At 36.3% G+C, this 22,359-nt stretch overlaps 1 protein-coding gene across 1 annotated transcript in view; it reads left to right on the forward strand.

Annotated features, from left to right (window-relative positions):
* The window catches only part of EPHA3 (EPH receptor A3), a 542,876-nt gene that overhangs the window by 148,698 nt on the left and 371,819 nt on the right, over positions 1 to 22,359 (forward strand). The window contains exon 3 of the mRNA XM_006864655.1: positions 12,356 to 13,016. Within this exon, the coding sequence (XP_006864717.1) occupies positions 12,356 to 13,016 (661 nt within the window). The remainder of the gene's footprint in view (positions 1 to 12,355; positions 13,017 to 22,359) is intronic.

Here is a 22,359-nt window from a genome sequence, read left to right on the forward strand (position 1 = left end):
CAGGAATATATAATTGTTTAAACAACCAAAGGGCACATTTTGCAAGTCAGCCTCCTACCAGCCAGCACACAGCCTTTCTCTTTCCATGAGTCCAGAGTCCTCAGCTGCTCTACCTCTCCATGCCATCACCTCTGCCTCAGTCATTGGTGTTGCTGCTTTTCTGGTTAGGATCCCATATTCTGCTTATTTTCTTCCCTCTTAATGGTCCTAGGGTCTTCTGCTTCTTGGATGTAAGGTTTACTACCCCCCACCACCACATTTTGTTACACAATTTCTATGTTTACAGTTGTGACAATTATTCAGTATTGAATCAAAAGAATCCTATCCCCATCTCCTTTCACCAGACCCATGTAGACAAGATGAAAACTATTCAGTGAGGATTCCACCTTCCCCGGCATGCTCTGAAATTATACACCCTCTTCAAAACTTATAAGTAAGCCACTTCATATCTTTATAGTTTCCTCCACCCCCATTTTATTTAGTCTAAGTTGCTCGTCACTATCAACCCTGTATACTGAAAGGTTAGGTTTGATCCTTGAAGCCTTGATCTGTGAAGACTCCTTCCCTCTCGATTGGTATTTTGAGCTACTATATCCATAAATAAAGGTAAAATTTCATCAAATTGTAGCAATTTACATTTGCTTCCAGTATGAAATTCCTTTATCTTCCCCTAGTAGAGTTCTGATAATCAAACCATCAAAGCTAGGTCAAATGGGAACTATCTGTAAGTTTGCACGTTCTTGCATGCCTCATCCCACTTCATATCAGCTGGATGCTTCACTCTCAGCTCTAGCTCACATGGATTCAAGAGTTCCCAAGTCTCCCCAAACTTCGAACCACCAGTCCTTCCTCTTTTCTCTCTCATATCAAGGTTGATAGGATTCTATGGGACATGTTTGAACTCAGCCCCTGTCTTCATCACTACCTCTCCCCGACTAACACTCCCAAGTAGACCAGCATGGTCATCAGCAAGCTTACATGCCTGCTCATGTGCTCCCTTTGAGTTTCAGTCTTGGAACTGAAGGGACTTGATGACTTTCCTTGATGACTTCCAGACAAACAGCTTCAGAGATGTCTTTTTGAGGACTAAGCTGTGCTTGGTCCAAACCATTATATTTTCAATCATCTTATATGCATGTGAAAGTTAGGCAATAGAAAAGGAATACGGGAAAAGAATCAATGCAGTCAAACTATTTTGGTGAAGAATATTGGCAGTATCACATGCTGCCAAAAGAACAAAGGAATCTGTCTTGGACAAACTATAGCCAGAATGGTTCTCAGAAGGGAGAGACTTTGTTTCGTGTACTTTGGACATGTTATCAGGGAAACTAGTCCTTGGAAAAGGATACCATGCTTGGAAAAGTAGAGAGTTAATGATAAATAGGAAGATTCTCAAGGAAATAGATTGTCATAGTGGCTGAAACAATAGGCCCAAGCACAATGATTGTGAGTATGATACAGAACAGATTTCATTCTGTTGTGCAAAGGGTCAATCACTACGATTTTGAATGAACTTAAGAGAGTGGTGCTGTAGGATAAGCACCAGGCCTCAAGGTCAGTTTGAACTGCAAGGTAGATAGTTCAAATGCACCTGTTGCTTCTCAGAAACCCTAGTCACTACTCGTCAGAAATAACTGAACAGCACTTAAGTCAACAACAATTTTGAATTCAAGATTCATTGTTATTAGAATTTTACAAAGTGTAGAACTTATAAAGTGTATTTCTTATTAACTATTCAAATGTGAAAAAAAGTGTTATAAACTAATAACATTGGTAATGTCCCTTTTTATTATAATTTTCAAATTTCTAAAAACTAGTATTACTCTTTTAAGGTAAGTTATTATTTATTTTTCCTAAGGAGCTCTGGTAGCGTAGTGGTTATGAATTGGGCTGCAAACCGCAAGGTCAGCAGTTGGAAACTATCAGCTGTTCTGCAGGAGAAAGATGAGGCTTTCTGCTCCCATAAAGATTTACAGCCTCGGAAACTCTATACAGAGTCGCTATGAGTTGGAACCAACTCCACGGCACACAGCCACCATGGTCTTAATATTTCACCAGTCATGTTAGCATATACACTAAGTGTATTGCAGTTGCTTCCTTCTTCAATTAATTAAAAACTATTCTTAACCCTAACTAGCTCTGGTAGTGTAGTAGTTATGAATTGGGCTGCTAACCTCAGGATCAGCTGTTCGAAACTACCAGCTGTTCTGTGGGAGAAAGATGAGGCTTTCTGCTCCTGTAAAGATTTATAGCCTCCAAAACCCTGTACAGGGTCGCTATGAGTTGGATCCAACTCCACGGCACATAACCACAACTACCACCCTTTTGGCAACTGGCTGAAAATGTGATCCCACAAGACAGTTGATATCAACAATGAGTATAAATCCCTGATTGTTATACTTGGGCTTTGGAACAATGATGGTTATTATGTTAAATGTTGATTTAAAAAAAAAAAAAAATTCTTGTTGGATTAGTGACAAGGAAGTGTATTTGTTTAGTATCAAATAGTCTATTTCAACTCAGAGTGACCCTGTATAGGGTTTCAGAGAAGCAGCTGCTGGATTTGAACCACCAACCTTGTAATTCAAACCACCCTTTTGGTTCAGTGCTTATCTTACAGTGTCACACCAGGACAAGACAATTTTCTATTTAGAAAATTTAAGATTGTCCTTGGTATCCTAAACTTTCTTGAATAAAGGATAATTTTACGGCAATTAGGCTGTTGTTGTTAAGTACCGTGGAGTCGGTTCTGACTCATAGTGACCCTGTACCAGGTTTCCGAGGCTGTAAATCTTTACCAGAGCAGAAAGCCTCATCTTTCTCCCACGGAACAGCTGGTAGTTTCGAACTGCCGACCTTCATAAGAATCCAAATATAAATAAATAAATAATAAACAAACATACAAAGAACTCAGCTCTGGGCCTCCATAGTCTAATTAAAACAAAACAAAACAAAACAAAAAGCTTGGCTTAAGAATCTGGTATCCAGGCTAAAGATCAGAATTGTTGATTTTGGAAAATTTGTGCTTCAGGAAATATTTTGAGCTTCATGGATCTGTGTCCCCATTTTACTGAAGGTAATCATTCTGTTAGACAAAATTTGCAAAGATTATTTTAAGAATTAGAAGATGAAGAGATAGATAACTTATATCAACCATTTCTATACATCATCTGTTCTATATATCACCCATTTTATTTTTCCAAGTTAGTCTTTGAATACTTACTATGATGCTGTGTAGTGAATTGTTTAATATGTCTTATCTAGCGTTAGTTTTTGCAGTGGTAGATATATGCCGTGGAGTCAGAACCAACTCACAGCGACCCTGTACTGGGTTTCTGAGGCTGTAAATCTTTATGGGAGCAAAAAGCCTCACCTTTCTCCCAAGGAGCAGCTGGTAGCTTCGAACTGCTGACCTTAACCTTCACAGCCCAATTCGTAACCACTACGCTACCAGATCTCTTTGTTAGTGTTTGTAGCTCCCACTAAAAACTCTTTCCTGATGGGTCTGAGTAAGGGAAGGTGGGAGAAGACCGACAGGTGGACACAATTCAGCTATAGGTGTCAACAGAGGTAGCTGTAATTGTGAAAATGTGAAACTCTTAACATGGGTTTAGAGTCCTGGTGTGGTGCAGTAGGTTAATGTGCCAGACTGCAAAGTCATTTGAACTGCAAGGTCGGCTGTTCAAGCTCAACAGCTGCTCCTCAGAAACCCTATACAGAGTCACTATGGGTTGAAACCAACTCAACAGCACTTAACAACAACAACATGGGTTTAAAATCAGCCATCTCAGAAGCAGGGTGGGGGTGGGGTGTCTCACTGCCATCAAAAAGAAAGAACCAGGAGTGGAAAGCTGTCCCTTGGACCTCGACATCCTTGTGCATTGAACTTCCTCTACGCAGGGACAGAAAGTTGCGAAACCAGTGGAGTGACAGAGGAACGATAGTAGTAGAACCAAGAACCAGTGCACAAGACATAATAGTGGCTTTTTCAGCCCATGGAGCAAATAAAGCTGAGTGACTTTGGGTAGGAGACTTGTTTATAGAATTGGGTGCCTTCAAGCCCTTAGGTATGGAATCCTGGTGTGGTGCTATAGGATAAGCACTAGACCACAAAGTTGGTTTGAACTGCAGGGTTGGCAGTTTAAACTCACCAGCTACTTTCTCCTCAGAAACCCTACACAGGGTTGCTCTGAGTTGGAACCGACTTGACAACAACAGGCACTTAACTTAGGTGGGTAACCTAGGTTTGCTTATCCACAGAGCTAGAGCTGAGCACCTCCAGGCTGAAGTTTATGGTGGAATGATGTGTCCTATGGGCATTTCTCAGGAACTGATTGGAACAACTGTGCCCTGCGCATTTTCTGATCCTGTATTGTAAAATGCTGAAGTCCTGAGAAAGGATAATATCCATGCACCTACAGGGAAGTCCAGTTAATACCACTAATATTCGAATTTACACATCAACCACTGAAGCAAGTGAGGATGGATAGAAGAATTCTACCAACTTCTTCAATCTGAAATTGATCAAACATGCAATCAAGATGTATGGATCATTACTAGTGATTGGAATGCAAAGATTGGGAACAAAGACGAAGGATCAGTAGTTGGAAAATAATGGCCTTGGTTATAGAAATGATGCTGGAGATCACATGAAAGAATTCTGTAGAATCAATGATTTGTTCATTTCAAATACCTTCTTTAGACTGCATAAGAGATGATCATACACATGGATTTCACCAGATATCAAATATACAGATATCAAATATATACAGATATCAAATTGACTACATCTGCGGAAAGAGAAGATGGAAAATCTCTATATCATAAGTCAAAACAAGGCCAGGGGCAGATTGTGGAACAGAGCATCAATTGCTTATATGCAAATTCAAACTAAAGCTGAAGAAAATGAAAACAAGTTTACGAGAGCCAAAATATGACCTTGAATATATATCCCACTGAATTCAGAGATCATCTGAAGAACAGATTTTATACATTAAACACTAATGACCAAAGACCAGAAGAGTTGTGGGATGACATCAAGAACAACATACACAAAGAAAGCAAAAAGTCATAAGAAGACCAGAAAAAAAGAAAAGATCAAAATGTATGTCAGAAGAGACCCTGAAACTTTCTTTCCATTGTAGATATGCTAAAGCAAATGGAAGAAATGAGGAGGTACAGGAGATGAACAGAAAATTTCAAAGGTCAGTTCGAGAAGACAAAGTCACATATTACAACAAAATGTGTAAATATATGGAGTCAGAAAGCAAAAAAGGAAGTACACATTCAGCATTTCTCAAGCTGAGGAAACTGAAGAGAAAATTCAAGCCTTGACTTTCATTATTGAAGAATTCTCTGGGCAAATTAATGAATGATTCAGAAAGCATCAAAAGAAGATGGAAGGACTACACAGTCATTGTACCAAAAGGAAATGGTTGATGTTAAACTGTTTCAAGAAGTAGCATAAGATGAAGAGCCAATGGTACTGAAGGAAGAAGTCCAAGATGCATTGCAGAAATTGGCAAAGAACAAGGCACCAGGAATTGATGGAATGAAAATTAAAATCTTACAAGAAAGTGAGGTGGCACTGGAGGCACTCACTCATCTCTGCCAAGAAATTTGGAAGACAGCTATCTGGCCTACTAATTGGAAGAGATCCGTATGTGCCCATTCCAAAGAAAGGTGACCCAATGGAATGTGAAAATCATCAGACTATATCTTTGATATCCTATGCGAGTAAAGTTTTATTAAAGGTAAAACAGAATCAACTGCAAGCATACATTGCAGAGAACTTCCAGAGGTTAAGCCAGATTCAGAAGAAGACATGGAATGAGGGATATCATTGCTGATGCCTGATGGATTTTGGCTGAACAGAGAATACCAGAAAGATGTTCACCTGTGCGTTTTTGACTATACAAAGGTTTTTGATTGTGTGGATCATGACAAACTATGGACAATATTGCGAAGTATGCGTTTTCCTGAACACTTAATTGTGCTCATGAGGAATCTGTATATGGAACAAGATGATATTGTTTGGACAGAACATGGGAACACTGAATGGTTTAAAATTAAGAAAGGTGTGTGTCAGGGTTCTATTCTTTCACCATACTTATTCAAGCTGTATGCTGAGCAAATCATCCAAGAGGCTGGGTTAAATGAAGAAAAACGTGGCATTAGGATTGGAGGAAGACTAACAACCTGCAATATGCAGATGATACAACCTTGCTTGCTGAAAGTGAAGAGGACTTGAAATATTTATGGATGAAGATCAAAGAGCACAGCTTTTGGTATGGGTTGCATCTCAATGTAAAGAAAATAGAAATCCTTACCACTGGACCAATAAACAACATTCTTATCAAAGGAGCAAAGATCGAAGTTGCCAAGGACTTCATTATTCTTGGATCAACTGTCAACACTCATGGAAGCAGCAGTCAAGAAATCAAATGACGTATTGCATTAGGCAAATCTGCTGCACAAGATCTTTTTAAAGTGTTGAAGAGCAAAGATGTCAACTTGAGGACTAAGGTGTGCCTGACCCAAGCCATGGTATTTTCAATAACCTCATATGCATGCGAAAGCTGGACAGTGAATAAGGAAGACCATAGAACAATTGATGCTTTTGAGTTATGGTGTTAGAGGAAAATATTGAAAGTTTCATGGGCTGCCAAAGAACAAACAGATCTGTGTTGGAAGAAGTGAAGCGTGAGTGCTCCTTAGAGTCCAGGATAATCAAACTTCATCTCTCATACTTCAAACATATTGTCAGGAAGGACCAGTCGCTGGAGAAGGATATTATGTTTGGTAAGGTGGAGGGTCAGAGAAAAAGAGGAAGACCACCAGCGAGATGGATTGCAAAGTGGCAGCATCAATGGGCTCATGTGTCGGGGTTTTCCCTCGACATAGTTGTCACGAGTGTTTGGTTCACGAGGAGGGGAGATCCAGCGGCGATAGGGATAGCGAAAGAATACACAGACAAACAGAAGAAGGGAGACAATGAGGCACCCCAAAGCCAGGGTGGATACATCACTGGTGGGCAGGCTTGGGACTACAGGCATCATGGCCTCTGCAGGCAGCAACTCACTGCCCTGCAATCTTTACTGCATGCCTTCCAACCCGTAATGTACTGCAATCGTTACTCCATGCCTTCCAACCAGTAATGCACACCTGGGGAGGCTCGGGCCTCTGCTTTATTCAGGGGAGGAGCTTCACACCAAGCGGCGAGGGACCTTTACAGAAGAAGAATGGTATTATTCAGACAAGACAATCTTTAAGATAAGTTAAGCCAGTAAACCTTACTTAAACCAATATTCCTTTCTTCCTTACTGGGTTTAACCTTCACTTGGATCAAACTGATTGAACCCAGAGTGGTCCGAGGGCATTGTCCCTATTGTCCTTAATCCCATATTCCCAGAATTTACCACTCTACCCCAAGTGAATATACCCCAGGCAGTTCCTCTCCAGAGCCTCCCTGCTTAATCCCAGAAAACCTGTCCTTGTTCGTCCTCTGAGGACGTTTTACTGCCTTGGTTCTAGGGGGAAAATCTTGAACTTAGAAACTTAGGGGAATATTGCATTTCTCTGTGGACATCCAGGGCTCATGTTTGGAATTATATAAATATGATTAAACAATTTGATGAAAAACAATTTGCTATTAACTGCCAAGTGGCTAGATCTGTTACACTCAGGCCTATAGGGCCTCAAAGCTCTGCACAGTCTGCAACACTCATGCATGTCAACAATTGTGAGGTTGGCCCAGGACCAGGCAGTGTTTTGTTCTGTTGTGTATAGGGTCGCTATGAGTCCGCACTGACTCTATGGCACCTAACAACAATAACAATATAGTAATGGATTATTGAATCCAACCTAGTTGAATAGAGAGGACTGTGGGAGGAATGGTATTTTCACACATGAAAATATTTTTTTAGTAATTTATAAACATTGAATTTTTACTTCTTGGAATATAGGGTAAACTTGGGTACTCTTTAAGCTGATAAAATACAAGTAATAAAATAGTAGCTTTAATGATTTTTGGTGTTGCTGCAATTATTGAAAAACACTACCACTTAGGGCTTTTTAATTGTATTGTTTTTAGTTATCAACAAATGCTAGAGTTAGAGACTTGCTGCTTCCTCAAGTGGTCTGAGATGGCAATCCACCATCACTTATAAGCAATTTGGTCTTCATTACAAATTAATGAAGCCATAATTTCTCTCTGCTACCTTTTACGTGTAGAGCATGCTGTTGTTGTTTGCATTATCTCCTTGCAATTTTTACTTGTGCAGTCAAAGACTTGTGATAGCTTGCCAAATTAGCACTAAGAGGAAAAAAATTTAAACTACAATGAGATCTCCACAATTAAAATGACATTTTATATAAAATGCTGAACATCTCTACATAATGTTTTATTTGATATATTGTAATATACTGATAATAGCAAGCAATATTTGCAAAAAAAAATGAGTCAAGCAAGTACAAACTAAATCGATTGAAATAAGGAAATCTTGACTTAAATAGAAAAAGTTAGTTTATTTTTAAGTAACATGTTATGATCTACGTTGCTATATAAAGTAAAAAAAAAATCAATCATTCTCTGGAATTTTTGCTATCTCTCCGTTATACCAATGAAATGATAATAGTGATAATCCAACAGAATTCTGCTTTTTAACACGAGTGTTTTCTATAGCTTCATATTTTGTTCATTCTTTAAAACAATGTTTGATATTAAACAAACATAAATTTTGCTTGGATGTGACTTAAGTATTATAGTCACCCTCATTAAAGTCCACAGAATTAAGACTTTCACCTAAATGTTCTTTTTTTTTAAGCTCAACATATTGTACATGCATAGCCTAGATGTTAGAAAACGATACATTGATAATTATTAAACGTACAAGTAATTACTGTCATCATCTTTATATTAACAGAGAAAAACATCTTATATATTAGGGCTAAAGTTTTCTAAAGGAGTTCTAATTTGTTTCCTTTTTGGACTTTGGATGTGAAATTGAGGTTACGTCAAATTTGCCTGCAGAACATTAATACCAATTTTATATTCTACATTCTGAATAACCAAAATTGTTAAATAACCAAGATTGTTAAAATGTGTAGTATTGACTATCTTGCTACCCAACATATCTCCTTTATGACAATAGGGAAACAACATCTACTATCTTACTAGTTTGTACATTAATTGGCAATAACAAATGCTGAGGTATGAGGTGACAATTACGGTTACATGTCAATTTGGCTGAATCATGATTATCAGTGGTTTGACAGTTATTTACTGAAGCAGTTTCCCAGTTATGAAGTTATGTAGTCATCTTCCATTTTGTGATCTAATTTGAGATCCTCAATGTTTGCATAATGCTGATTTTTCCATAAAAACATGCTCTTTGGAACCTAACTATGTCAATAAGTAAGGAGTGTGTATATTTTTGTTTGCTTTTATTTCTTTTTGAAAGTTTGAAAAAGAGCTACAGATATTTAGAAGTAAAATTTTAAACCATGTTTCTCATATTGGAGTGAAGATTGTTTTTGGTAATGCAACCAACCTAATAGAAATAATTTATTTGTCTGTAATGCAGTTTAAAGTGCAAGTAAATGTCTTGGTGTTGCTTGTGGTTGCCCTCAATTTGACTAACTTTTAATCTCATTTTGTGATTGTTGCTGTTGTTGTTAAGGACCATTGAGTCAATTTGGACTCATAGTGACCCTGTATTGAGTTTCTGAGTGACGGCTGGTGGGTTTGAATAACTGACCTTGCAATTGGCAGTCCAGTGCTTAACCAACAACTCCATGTTGCATACTGGAATTCCTACATGTCTGTCATAAATTAAAATTGAAAAAAAAATTAATACATATTAAAATGCTGTTGATTTAGTTAGTGCTTAAAAGCTGCAATTCTTGGTAAATATAATCCTTAAATGGAGAAATAATTAGGAATATATTTCTTACAGATTTTACAAATATTTTATATTGCTATTCACAAAATTAAAATATATTTTCTATTAAAATAGTTTTTTTAAAAAAATTTAATACCATGAGAAAAATAATTTAAGTGTTCACCTTTAAAATTTAGTTTTTACTACAAATTATTGGGGATATTGTTGTTATTGTTATGTGCCGTCGAATTGATTCCATCTCATGGGGACCCTGTATAGGGTTTCCGAGAAGAGACTGGTGAGCTTGAACTGCCAGCCTTGTGATTCGACTTTGCAGTGCAGCGTATTAACTCATAGAGATACAAAACTTAACAAATTCATATGAAACACAACTATAAAAAATCTAAAATAAACAACATGTGCCTTGAAATACATTTACAAATGGATAGAGCATTTATAGAAGTGTACATGATGAAAAAAGTTTCTTATGAATTATAGGGTCATGAAAGGAATCAAGGGGGAAAATCATAGTTAGTCTAGATATAGAGTAAAGGTAATAAGGCAGAAAGATTCAGCATGCCTTTAAAAGAGTAAAGAATTCACATGGACAAGAAGTGAGACAAACTGTTAGAATAATAAACAGGTAGGTTGGGTCAAGTTTTTAGAGAAAATGCCAAACTAAAGAGTTTGAAAGTTAGCAAAAGCTGGGTTACTAATTGTGGGGTCCAAAGTCGCACCAACAATCTGATGCCAACTACATTTAAAGCTTATTGAAACCTGTTCTGAGGAGCACAAAAAGTAATGCTTCACTGTTCTAAAAAGTCTTACATTAAGAAATTGCAAGTCCATCATATTTAACTGGGAATTATTTTGCAAGAGTTTCAAATTAGTAAAGATGTCATTAGTTGGATCACACGGTCCTCATTACTTAAAAAAAAAAAAAAAGCTTAAGAAAAAATTTCTGTTTTTTTACAGTAAAGAAATCTATATTAAGATACCCTAATAAGGAACTCTAACAAAAGAAAAATGCATGGCAGTAGTGTTTCTTCTTATTCATATAAAAGTGCAACATAGGTTAGAGATGTTGGTAACTGAGCTGTTCACTATACTGTCTTCTCTTTTTCATGAATAATTCTAAGGTTTTTATTTTGGGAGAAAGGAGACATTTAAAAATTTTTACTTAAAAAAATTTAATCATTCCTCATATGCATTCATTGAAAGTCTGAGTATATATTTTTAAAATATCATACATAACTATAATTGTTGTTGTTAAGTGCCGTCACCCTATGTAGTGACCCTGTATAGGGTTTCTGAGGAGCAGCTGGTGAGGTTGGACTGCCGACCTTGCAGTTCAAACCGACTTTGCAGTCCAGCACTTTAATCGCAGCACCACACCAACTGTTGTTGTTGTCAGGTGCCATAGAGTCGTAACCGACTCATAGCGACCCCATGCACAGCAGAACGAAAAAATGTCCGATCCTGGGCCAACCTCACTACCGCCGCCACACTTGAGTCCATCAATGATGCCACCTGGCCAATCCATCTCGTTAGGGGTCTTCCTCTTTTTCTCTGACCCTCCACCTTACCCAGCATGACATCCTTCTCCAGAGATTGTTTCCTCCGGACAATATGTCCAAAGGAGAGACGAAGTTTAGCCATCCTGGCCTCCAAGGAGCACTCTGGCTGCACTTCCTCCAAAACAGATTTATTGGTTCTTTTGGCAGTCCATGGCACACTCAGTACTCTCCTCCAACACCACAACTCAAAGGCATCAATTCTTCTACGATCCTCTTTATTCACTGTCCAGCTTTCGCATCCATATGAGGCTATTGAAAACACAATGGCCTGGGTCAGGCGCACCTTAGTCTTCAAGCTGACGTCTCTGCTCTTCAATACTTTAAAAAGTTCCTGTGCAGCAGATTTGCCCAATGCAATACACCAATATTAGACACAAATTGTTTTGCTATGCAGCAGATTTTACCAAAACCTAACCCCAAACTAGAACAATAAAAAAGTTACTAAATACAAACTTTAGGCAATGATATTTTTCATTCTTTTTTAAAATAAGGAAATAAACCAAACCAAAATCCAAAAACAGTCTGAATAAACTTACAGCAATTTCATAGTAACTGGAGAGGACTGATTTGAGGTTTGAGTTTTGGGATTGCTCAGTCAATTGTTACGTGATTTTTCTATGAACGTACAACAATCTGTAATGCAATTTAAAAGAAATGTGTGAAACTATTTGTGCCACTAAACTCTGAGAATCTTGCAATTTTTTTTTTTTTTTTAACTACAAACAAGAGTGATATAGAATTGCTTCTCATCTTTTTGGACAACTAGCACTAATGTTTCTGCTTATTCTATTTTTAAATAATTTTGTGATGTCTTGGATACTTTGTCTTGTATTCATTATTGTTTGTTATGACTAGTTCATTAACTCTGCCTCTCTTCTTTTTCTTTTGATTCTTTAGTGGGAAGAGATCAGTGGTGTTGATGAGCACTACACACCCATCAGGACTTACCAGGTGTGCAATGTCATGGATCATAGTCAAAATAATTGGCTGAGGACAAACTGGGTCCCCAGGAATTCAGCTCAGAAGATCTATGTGGAGCTCAAGTTCACTTTAAGGGACTGCAATAGCATTCCATTGGTTTTAGGAACTTGCAAGGAAACGTTTAACCTATACTACATGGAGTCTGATGATGACCATGGGGTTAAATTCCGAGAGCATCAGTTTACAAAGATTGACACCATTGCAGCTGATGAAAGTTTCACGCAAATGGATCTTGGGGACCGAATTCTTAAACTCAATACAGAGGTTAGAGAAGTAGGTCCTGTCAACAAAAAGGGATTTTATTTGGCTTTTCAAGATGTTGGTGCTTGTGTTGCTTTGGTGTCTGTGAGAGTGTACTTCAAGAAGTGCCCTTTTACAGTGAAGAATCTGGCTATGTTTCCGGACACAGTGCCCATGGACTCCCAGTCCCTGGTGGAAGTTAGAGGCTCTTGTGTTAACAATTCTAAGGAGGAAGATCCTCCCAGGATGTACTGCAGTACAGAAGGTGAATGGCTAGTTCCCATTGGCAAATGTTCATGCAATGCCGGCTATGAAGAAAGAGGCTATATGTGTCAAGGTAAGAGTCTTTTCTATGTTCCTTAGAGGGGTTTTGCTCCTGACCTGTGAATTTATCATAAAGTGGTTTCAAGAAACAAAGTACAAAACTGCTCACTTGCTATAAAATATGCCTCAGATTGATGTGATTCTATTGGTAGACTAAGTCTATCTACCTTGACATATTGATTTTTAATTTGTTGTGGAAATATGAATGTGTTAGATTATGGGATGTTGCTTCACCCCAGTCAAGGTGTTATATATATTTTGTTTTGATTTTAATTTTCCTTGTTAGTAAATAGCTAAAGTAATCTAACTCTAGACAAACTAAGAGGAAAAAATTTTTGTATTTTATGTTTATAAAGTAATTGTTAGCTCTCAGATAATCTAATTCTAGCCAAATCAGATATTGTGGTGACAACAATACATGTTTGTATTAATCTATATCACAGCATTACTTACTTCACTGTTATAAAATATGGTGTTTCCCTCAGTGACATCTGGTCATGTAGTAGGTGCTTAATGCACACAGCCTTAATGTTTTAGTAAAGAGTACTTTATTTCGTATCTAGACTGATACTTCAATCCTTGCTCTATAGAGATAATGCATATTTGATCCTTAACATAGTATCATAGAACCTGAACTACAGGGCCAAGTTTATTTTTATTTAAAACTTTTCTGCAATTGTAATAAAATATACTTAAATGCAATGCTTCACATAAAACAATGATATATAAAATGAAAATTCCCACTTAACCCCCAAATTTGGTATTTCACATGAGGCAAGGTTTGGCTTCAAGAGCACACTGAAATTATTAAATTACAAATGTATAACTATGGAGATGTAAGTATATGGTCTGTGAAACCCAGTCCATTGCAATGCCTTTATTTATGGTCACACTGTGTCAAGGGAATTGAGCTTGGCATTTTGTTAGTGGCTATTCAGTATTTTCAGGTCCATGTAGAAGAAATATACATAGACTATACTTCATAAATTGGCCTTTCTATCATTCTTAACAAAAGATAACATTTTGTGGTCAGCAATAGGCATAGTTTATTGAATTTTTTTTTTCTTGGAATGAAACAAATTGTACAAGTAGCCTCGTATACCTCCATGGTATTAGATACTTTAAAAGCTCCACTGGAATGTTAAGAATGATTTTGAAAGTTCTAAAAACCTGGGGGTGGGGGTGGGAGTGGAAACTACTACATGCTTATATACCTGAGTAGACAGAAAAATATCTGAGCATTATATTCTATTTTCAATTGCATTCATCACCATAGTATTTTATTATGACATAAACACTTGTGGGATTTACTTTAAATACACTAATAAAGACCTATCGCAAGAGGGATTAAAAAGTGTTCACTCACTCAAATTTGATGCCTGCTGGACACACTACAGTATCCCCGTATGAGAGAAATACATATTTATCAATTTAAATAATGTTCATCAATTTATGCAGAACTATCATCCACTTATATAGTCTATGTAATCAAAAAGCAGATCACTATGTATTTTTATTTCAAATAATTTTTACATAATTCTTTATTCCTCACTTAAGTCTCATAAGAAATAGGAAAAAATAAGTAGCAGTGAGGCAAATAAATCTACATAAAAAGTTACTAAAAGTAAAACAAATAAATAATTACATTACATGCTACCTTGAGGGCAACAAGCATTACTTGAGGTATCACAAAACATATCACATTAAGTTATATCAGAAAATGTCACAAGTAATTCAGAATTACTGCTACCTCTTTTACCTAATTTTACTTTAACCAGTTTTTCTAAAGTAACTGTTGTTGTTGAGTGCTGCTAAGTCAGTTCTGACTCTTAGTGACCTTGTATAGAGTTTCCGAGGAGCTGCTGGTGAGCTTGAACTGCCGACCTCACAATTCAAGCTGACCTTGCAGTCCAGTGCATTAGCCCGCAGCACCATACCAGGACTTCCTAAAGTAACTGTACATTATTAAATGCTAACTCATGTCAACATTACTACTAAAGTCAATGTTTTACCTCCTTGAATCTTGTAGTTGGTCAAACTGAGTAATATCAATAGAACCTTGGTAATATTTGTTGTTATTAAGTACCATCAAGTCAGTTTCAACTCATAGCGACTATGTAAAGGGTTTTCAAGGAGTGTTTGGTGGGTTTGAACCACCAACCTTGAAGTTCAAATTAACCTTGTGGATCAAGCTGACCTTGTGGTCCAGTGCTTATCCAAGAGTGCCACACCAGGACTATACCTTGGTGATATAATATTATACTATCATAGACATTTCTCCTCAAACATTGAAAATACTGGTTTCTGTATGCTTTTGTTAAGTGCTGTTCAGTCGGTTTTGACTCATGTATAGAATTTTTGAGGAGGGACTGGTAAGTTTGAAATGCTGACCTGTGGTTCAGTCTGAATGCTTATCCTGTAATGCCACACCAGGACTCCAGTGTAACATATACTTAACTGATTTATTAGACATAACTGTATTCAGGAATTAGCATGCAATGCAAACTTGAAACACAGAAAACCCAACTAAAGACTGTTCTTGGAGGGTATTGAGTCGACTTTCCAATAGATATTAAAATATAATGCAAATAAAAGATAACTACAAAATAAAGCTGATCAACGGTAATATAAGAATTAGTTAAGAAAGTAGGAAATCATGCATCAGAATAGTTTCTTAGAAATTTCTCCAGTATTTTATTAAAATATAATTTTGTTTAAAGAAGTTATCTCTCATAATTAACTAGAGTGCAAAAATGGTTTTTGTATCTATTAACTTATCAGTGTTGTGGTTGAGTGCTGTTGAGTCAGTTCTGACCCATAGCAACCTTGTATAGAGTTTCTGAGGTGCGTCTGGTGAGCTTAAGTTACCAACCTTGCAGCTCAAATTGACTTTTCAGTTCAGCACAACAGCATACCTTGAATCTTATTTTGAACCCAATTTTTGAAAACTAGGCAAATCTTTCCTATGCACAATTTGGTCAAATGTTAGAGTTCTTTTTGCAAGTTATCCATAAACTTCCTTTTGAAAAGATTGCTGATTTGATTCTGACTCTTGAATAATTAAAATTATTAATTAACTTATTAAACCTAAAATGTATGCTACTTGCTTTCAATCATTGATCATCTAGACTTCATATAATTTCTTTAATTTAGGATATTGTAGCTCTTACATCCTGGCATAACCCTTTTCACTGAATATTCACTTTTCAAGTTAGATGGAGAGAAAATTTTGCAGTATGTTAAGGGGATTGAGTAATACTTTTTTATTTTTTAATCCTGGATAATGAATTATTTTATCTGGTTCAGTTTAGTTTGTAGAAAAGAAATGAGAAAGTTAATATGTTTTTATATAGCCAATTAATTACATTTGAGGCAGATACTAGGCGGTTACTATAAATACTCCTGTCCACAGAAACTTTGTTTATACTTAGCGTTCCAAATACCTTATTAATGTCACTGAGGAATCTGTTGCTCTGTGCTTTATCATGGCACATTCAATGTGGAATGCTGACTTTATTCTATGTTATTTTACATTAGCAGCTTACTAGAAAAGTGTGTTTGATGTGATGGAGGATGACATCTAGACTTTCAAAAGTTTGTTTCACTTCTAACTAAACGATTCCAACGCTTACTCTCCATTCATTTCTCTGTCATTTCAGACATTCTTTAAATAAGTTGTCAAGTTTTCAATAAAATGATGATTTAAAGATGCGGTTTATTTTTAGCACCTACCTAGTTGTATTTGTGCAATCACAAAAGTAGTTCTACAGCTGAAAGATGTTCATAGGTTGTAATGAATTCAGAAGTATTTATTTCCAGTTGTTTTAAGATAGTGGAAGATACTTGAGGAGTAACACTATATTGTGTCTATTTTGGGGAGTACATCTTGTCTAGAATCTAGCATCATCTAATTGATATTTATTGAATGGATAATTAGAGGGAGATTTTACTGATGAAGTTCAAAGACCACAGCCTTCGGTATGGATTACATCTCAATGTAAAGAAAACAAAAGTCCTCATCACTGGACCAATAAACAACATTTTTATCAAGGGATAAAAGATTGAAGTTGTCAAGGACTTCATTCTTCTTGGATCAACTATCAACACCCAGGAAGCAGCGATCAAGAAATCAAATGTATTGCATTAGGCAAATCTGCTGCACAAGACCCTTTTAAAGTGTTGAAGAGCAAAGATGTCAGCTTGAGGACTAAGGTGCGCCAGACCCAAGCCATGGTATTTTATATGCATGTGAAAGCTGGACAGTAAATAAGGAAGACAGTAGAAGAATTGACGCATTTGAGTTATGGTGTTGAAGGAGAATATTGAAAGTGCCATGGGCTGCCAAAAGAACAAACAGATCCATGTTGGAAGAAGAGCAACCAAAGTGCTCTTTTGAGGCCAGGATGGCCAAACTTCGTCTCTCATTCTTCAGACATATTGTCAGGAGGGACCAGTCGCTGGAGAAGGATATCATGTTTGGAGGGTGGAGGGTCAGAAAAAAAGAGGAAGACCCCCAATGAGATGGATGGGCCAGGTGGCAGCATCGATGGACTCTAGCGTGGCAACAACAGTGAGGTTTGCCCAGGATCAGGCAGTGTTTCGTTTTGTTGTCCATAAGGTTGCCATGAGTTGGTACAGACTCGATGGCACCTAACAACAACAATGCAGTTTTAGGAGTCCTGGTATAGTGTTGTGGGTCAATGCATCAGACTGCAAAGCTGTTTGAACTGCAAGGTTGTCAGTTCAGGCTTACCAGCTGCTCCTCGGAAACCCAATACAGGGTTGCTATGGGTCAGACCTGACTCGACAGCACTTAACAACAGCAACAATGCACTCTTAAATGTGTCAGGGTAACTAAAAAATAATAGGCTTCTGGATCATACATACAGGGGTTTATTACAAACAAAACATATTTAAGCGTGTCTCTGGATGATTTCAAAAGGTTCATTCAGCAATACACTTGTCTTGGTCTCCTTGTTGTTGTTGTTAAGTGCCTAGAGTCGATTCTGACCCATATAAATCTTGTATGGGGTTTCCAGGAACAACTGGTGAGCTTAAACCACCCACCTTGTAGTTCAAACAACTTTGCAGTCTGGCACATTAACCTTCAGATCCACACCAGGGCTCCTAGTCTCATTGGTGGTTATATGCCATGGAGTCAGTCCTGACTCATAGCGACCCTGTACAGGGTTTCCAAGGATGTAAATCTTTACAGGAGCAGAAAGCCTCATCTTTCTCCTGCGGAAGAGCTGGTAGTTTCAAACTGCTGACATGTTTATAGACATAGATGGAGGCTATGTGAAGAAACAATAGCTTCATATTTTTACATTTTTGTTCAATAAAGGTTCTTTTAATTCTGTATCAATACATTCTGATTTATCATCTTAATTACTAGAAAGAATATACTTTATATTTACCTTTGAATTACATTCAACTTTCAGACTTCCTCGCTCATTTTTTTTTAATTAGTTGCTTTCAAGTCAATTCTTACTCACAGTGGCCCCACATACTCAGAATAGAACAGCTCCTTAGTTTTTTTCAAGACTGACATTTCAGAAGTAGATCATTAGGTCTGTTCTCAGAAGAACCTCTGGATTGGTTTGAACTATCAAATTTTCAACTAGTTGTCAAGTGCTTAACTGTTTGAGGACTAAGGTGCCACTCAGACATTCATGTGTGTCCACGCTCATAAAGAAGTTTCAGGTCATCTACTTTGAAATGAATGCAATTGACTGTTAGATCACATAGAGTCATAAATTAAGACAAAATTATTCTATACACTCGTTATAGTGAAGGCGCTCTCTAGTAGCGTAGTGGTTATGAGTCGGGCTGCTAACATCAAGGTCAGCAGTTCGAAACTACCAGCCATTACGCGGAAAAAAGATGAGGCTTTCTGCTCCCCTAAAAGATTTACAGCCTCGGAAATCCTATACAGGGTCTCTATGAGTCGGAACTGACTCCAGGGCACAACACCACCATCGTATAGTGAAATCCTGGTGTAGCGCTGTGGGTTAAAGTGCTGGACTTCAAGTTCGGTTTGAACTACAAGGTCTGCAGTTCAGGTTCACAAGCTGCTCCTGCAAAACCCTATAGGAGTCGCTGTGGGTTGGAAGTGACTCAACAGCACTTAACAACATTATAGTACAGTAATGTAAAGATTAAGTACAGACATTTAAAAACTTTACATAGTACCAAGCCTTAATAATTTTTGATGCATTTATCATTAGTATTATTTGCTTTGTAAAAAATATATATTTATCTTGTAAAAACATATGGTCACTAGACTCATACCTATAATAAACATAATTTCTTAAAGACGCTGAGACAAATTTGGCATTGATGTTTCTTAGATTTATACCCCTAGTGCTTCAAACATTGGTTCATTCATAAGGACAGCACTGTGGTTACCAGATTTCTTACCTGGAGTTATGAAAAATTCCTGTTTTCCCTAATTTTAAAGTGACAGCCCTCCACTCCAATTCTGCCTTTACCAGTTGCACATGCATGACTTTCCAAAGCAGCTAATTTACTTTGTTTTTAAAACATATGCCCTTGATAATAAAAGTATAAATAACTTTAGGTAACAAATGAAAGAAATATTTTATTACAACTGTATAATTGCTGTAGAACTCCTGATTTACACATATTTCTATCTTTTCTCACAATCTTATAAAAGTTTTTGTAGCATTAACAAACATGTTGAAAACATTCCTGACTTTGTCCTTGAATTAGAACTTGGATTTAAGTTTTCTTCTTCACAAAGGCCTCTTTTCTCTCATAGTTGTTTGAGTACTTGAGCTAAGTAGTCCCGGAAATGTGGCTTATTAGTTGTATGATTAAATAGTTTAAACCTCAGATTCATCATCCACAACATGGAGGTAACAATATCATTCCGAATTGCTAAAATAATGTATTGCTTAGCTTATTGTATAGTATTTAGCATTACAGAAAAGTCATCAGAATCATTGGATGTGGTTATCTTGTTGTTAAGTGTCATCAAGTTAGTTACCACCCATAGCGACCCTGTATAGGGTTTCCAAGGAGCAGCTGATGAGCTTGAATTGCCAACCTTGCAGTTCAAACTGACTTTGCAATCAAAGTACATTAACCCACAATGCTGCAACAGGACTCCTTCTTATTTAAAATTACTCAGATAGTAGTCTCTTTCTTTTTAGACTTTAGATCTTAAAGATACCTTGAAGAAGAAGAAATACCTTTAGTGAATTTATGAATTTACGTATTTATTATTTATTCATTGGTTGCTCACCTTCTTCCAAAGAGGATTTTAGTTTTCTGAGGGGTCTTTATTTTTAATTCACTTAAGACTTGAATTTATCCAATTATAGGTGCCAATTCATCAATTATCTTATTTCTACCTCGGATTTTTCTTATTCTAAACAATAGACACTTTTGATTTTTCCCATATGGTGTTTTTAATTTTGTGTCATATTCATTCTAACAGTGATGTTTTTATACTTATTTTTAAAAAGCATCCTTTAAACTATACAGGGACATTTATTATATAATATACTTAGAATAGTTTTGCATTCTAATTTATTTGACTTAATATAACTCAGGAAACAAACAATGGCAATAGCAAAGGAAAATACAAATGCTACATGTAAAAAATGTTAAACCTAGATTTTATTCTCACAGTGGTTATGCCCAGACAGTCATTCTATAAAAGACTAGATTAGATAAATGGAGAAGATAGAGCAATAAATAATGCTCTTGCCTTTCAGGAGTTATGTGAATCAACAGTAAGTATGGCAAGTAAGTGAAAATATTTGTCAAATCATTTATTTGACTCTAACCTGGTGTGGTGCTGTGGGATAAACACTGGACTTCTATGTGTGAAGTCAGCTGTTCATACCCACTGACTGCTCCTTGGAAACCCTGCACAGGGTCACTATAAGTCTGAGCCAACTCAATAGCATTTAACAACAACAACAACAACAAAACAAACTCTACTATTTTATTTATTTTTGGAATTTATTAAAAATAGCTTTTTTCAATTTTGCTTTTTAAGGCAGTAAATAAAACATAAAACATATAAATTGTATGAAATAAACTCCAAATGTGCTTTTATGAATTTCTTGTGTGATGCTATTACAAATCTTCTATCATATTATACCAATGCATTATCTAAACAGTAATTAAAGTTAAAAATAAAACGAACTTCATTTAAATATGAAACAGAGAGGCAATGTAAGGGAGTGTATCTGGTGTGCGATTTAGTATTGCAGCTCAGTTTTTCAGTTCCTATGAAAACAAATAGTATGAATATAAACCACAGTTTTACATGTTTAAAAAATGAAAAGAAATGTGAATTGTTTGTTCTGCATATAGAGCAAATCAGATTATTTTGAGCAGACAGAGACAATTTAATTGCAAACAGATTTAGGAGAGATAGAACTGTGGTTAAACCTAGGGTATAGGAAGTCTTCATTGCTAACCATTTAAATGAATCAAATGAAAAAGAGCAAGTTAAATGATCAGCAATGAACCACTATAAAAGACCTTAAAAATTACAGTCAGCTTTGAAAATGTTAGTAACATTCTTACACTGGATTACAATTAAATAAGAGTTATAATATATTTTAGTAAAATATGGATTCTTTTTCCTTATTTGGGTTTACTTTAGTTATATAATCATAAATTCTGTTGTTCAAAGAGGAAGAAATACTAAGGTGTTTCCTCATTAAAAGTTATTCTTCTTTATCCTAACCTGTAGGACAATGTGATAGGTCAATAGGAAGGTATTTTCCAAATGGCATCCTAATTTAGTTCACAGTCATCTCTAATTAAAATTTATAGGTTATCAGATTTTAGGGTATCCACATCTGTTTTGTTGTTGTTGTTTTAAACCATGCTAAACTTTGTAAACTTTCAGAGGTTCTGTTCAATCCAGTGTTTCAAAGATGCAAATAGAAGTTTAAATAACAAAGACTCCAAATGTATAGTCTTTGGAGAACAAAAACAATGTACTCATTAAGTACTTTATTTGTTTGAGAGTCAATGGAGAATTACCTTCTGAGGAAGGTTCTCCCTATGGGAATCTAAGACATGAAAAAAATAATTTAAGTTACAGAATGAGGGTAGATCTGTCATTGCATTTTCAATTTTATTTCCAAAAAATCAGAATAATACTTTGCAGACAGTCACAATATGTCTATTACATGTAAACTCATCTACAAAGTGAGTAGAATTTTTCAAGGAAAAGCCACATCTAAGCCCTTTTTTCCTGTAAGAATTAGAATATTTTCTGTTTAGAATATTTGAAAATTGTGTTCTTTGGGCATTTTAATGAATATCGTTTTGTCAGGTAGCTCATGGAACTGCCATGGTAATTTACC

Source organism: Chrysochloris asiatica, unplaced genomic scaffold, assembly GCF_000296735.1.
Source record: "Chrysochloris asiatica unplaced genomic scaffold, ChrAsi1.0 scaffold00068, whole genome shotgun sequence".
In the NCBI taxonomy this organism is placed as follows: domain Eukaryota; kingdom Metazoa; phylum Chordata; class Mammalia; order Afrosoricida; family Chrysochloridae; genus Chrysochloris; species Chrysochloris asiatica.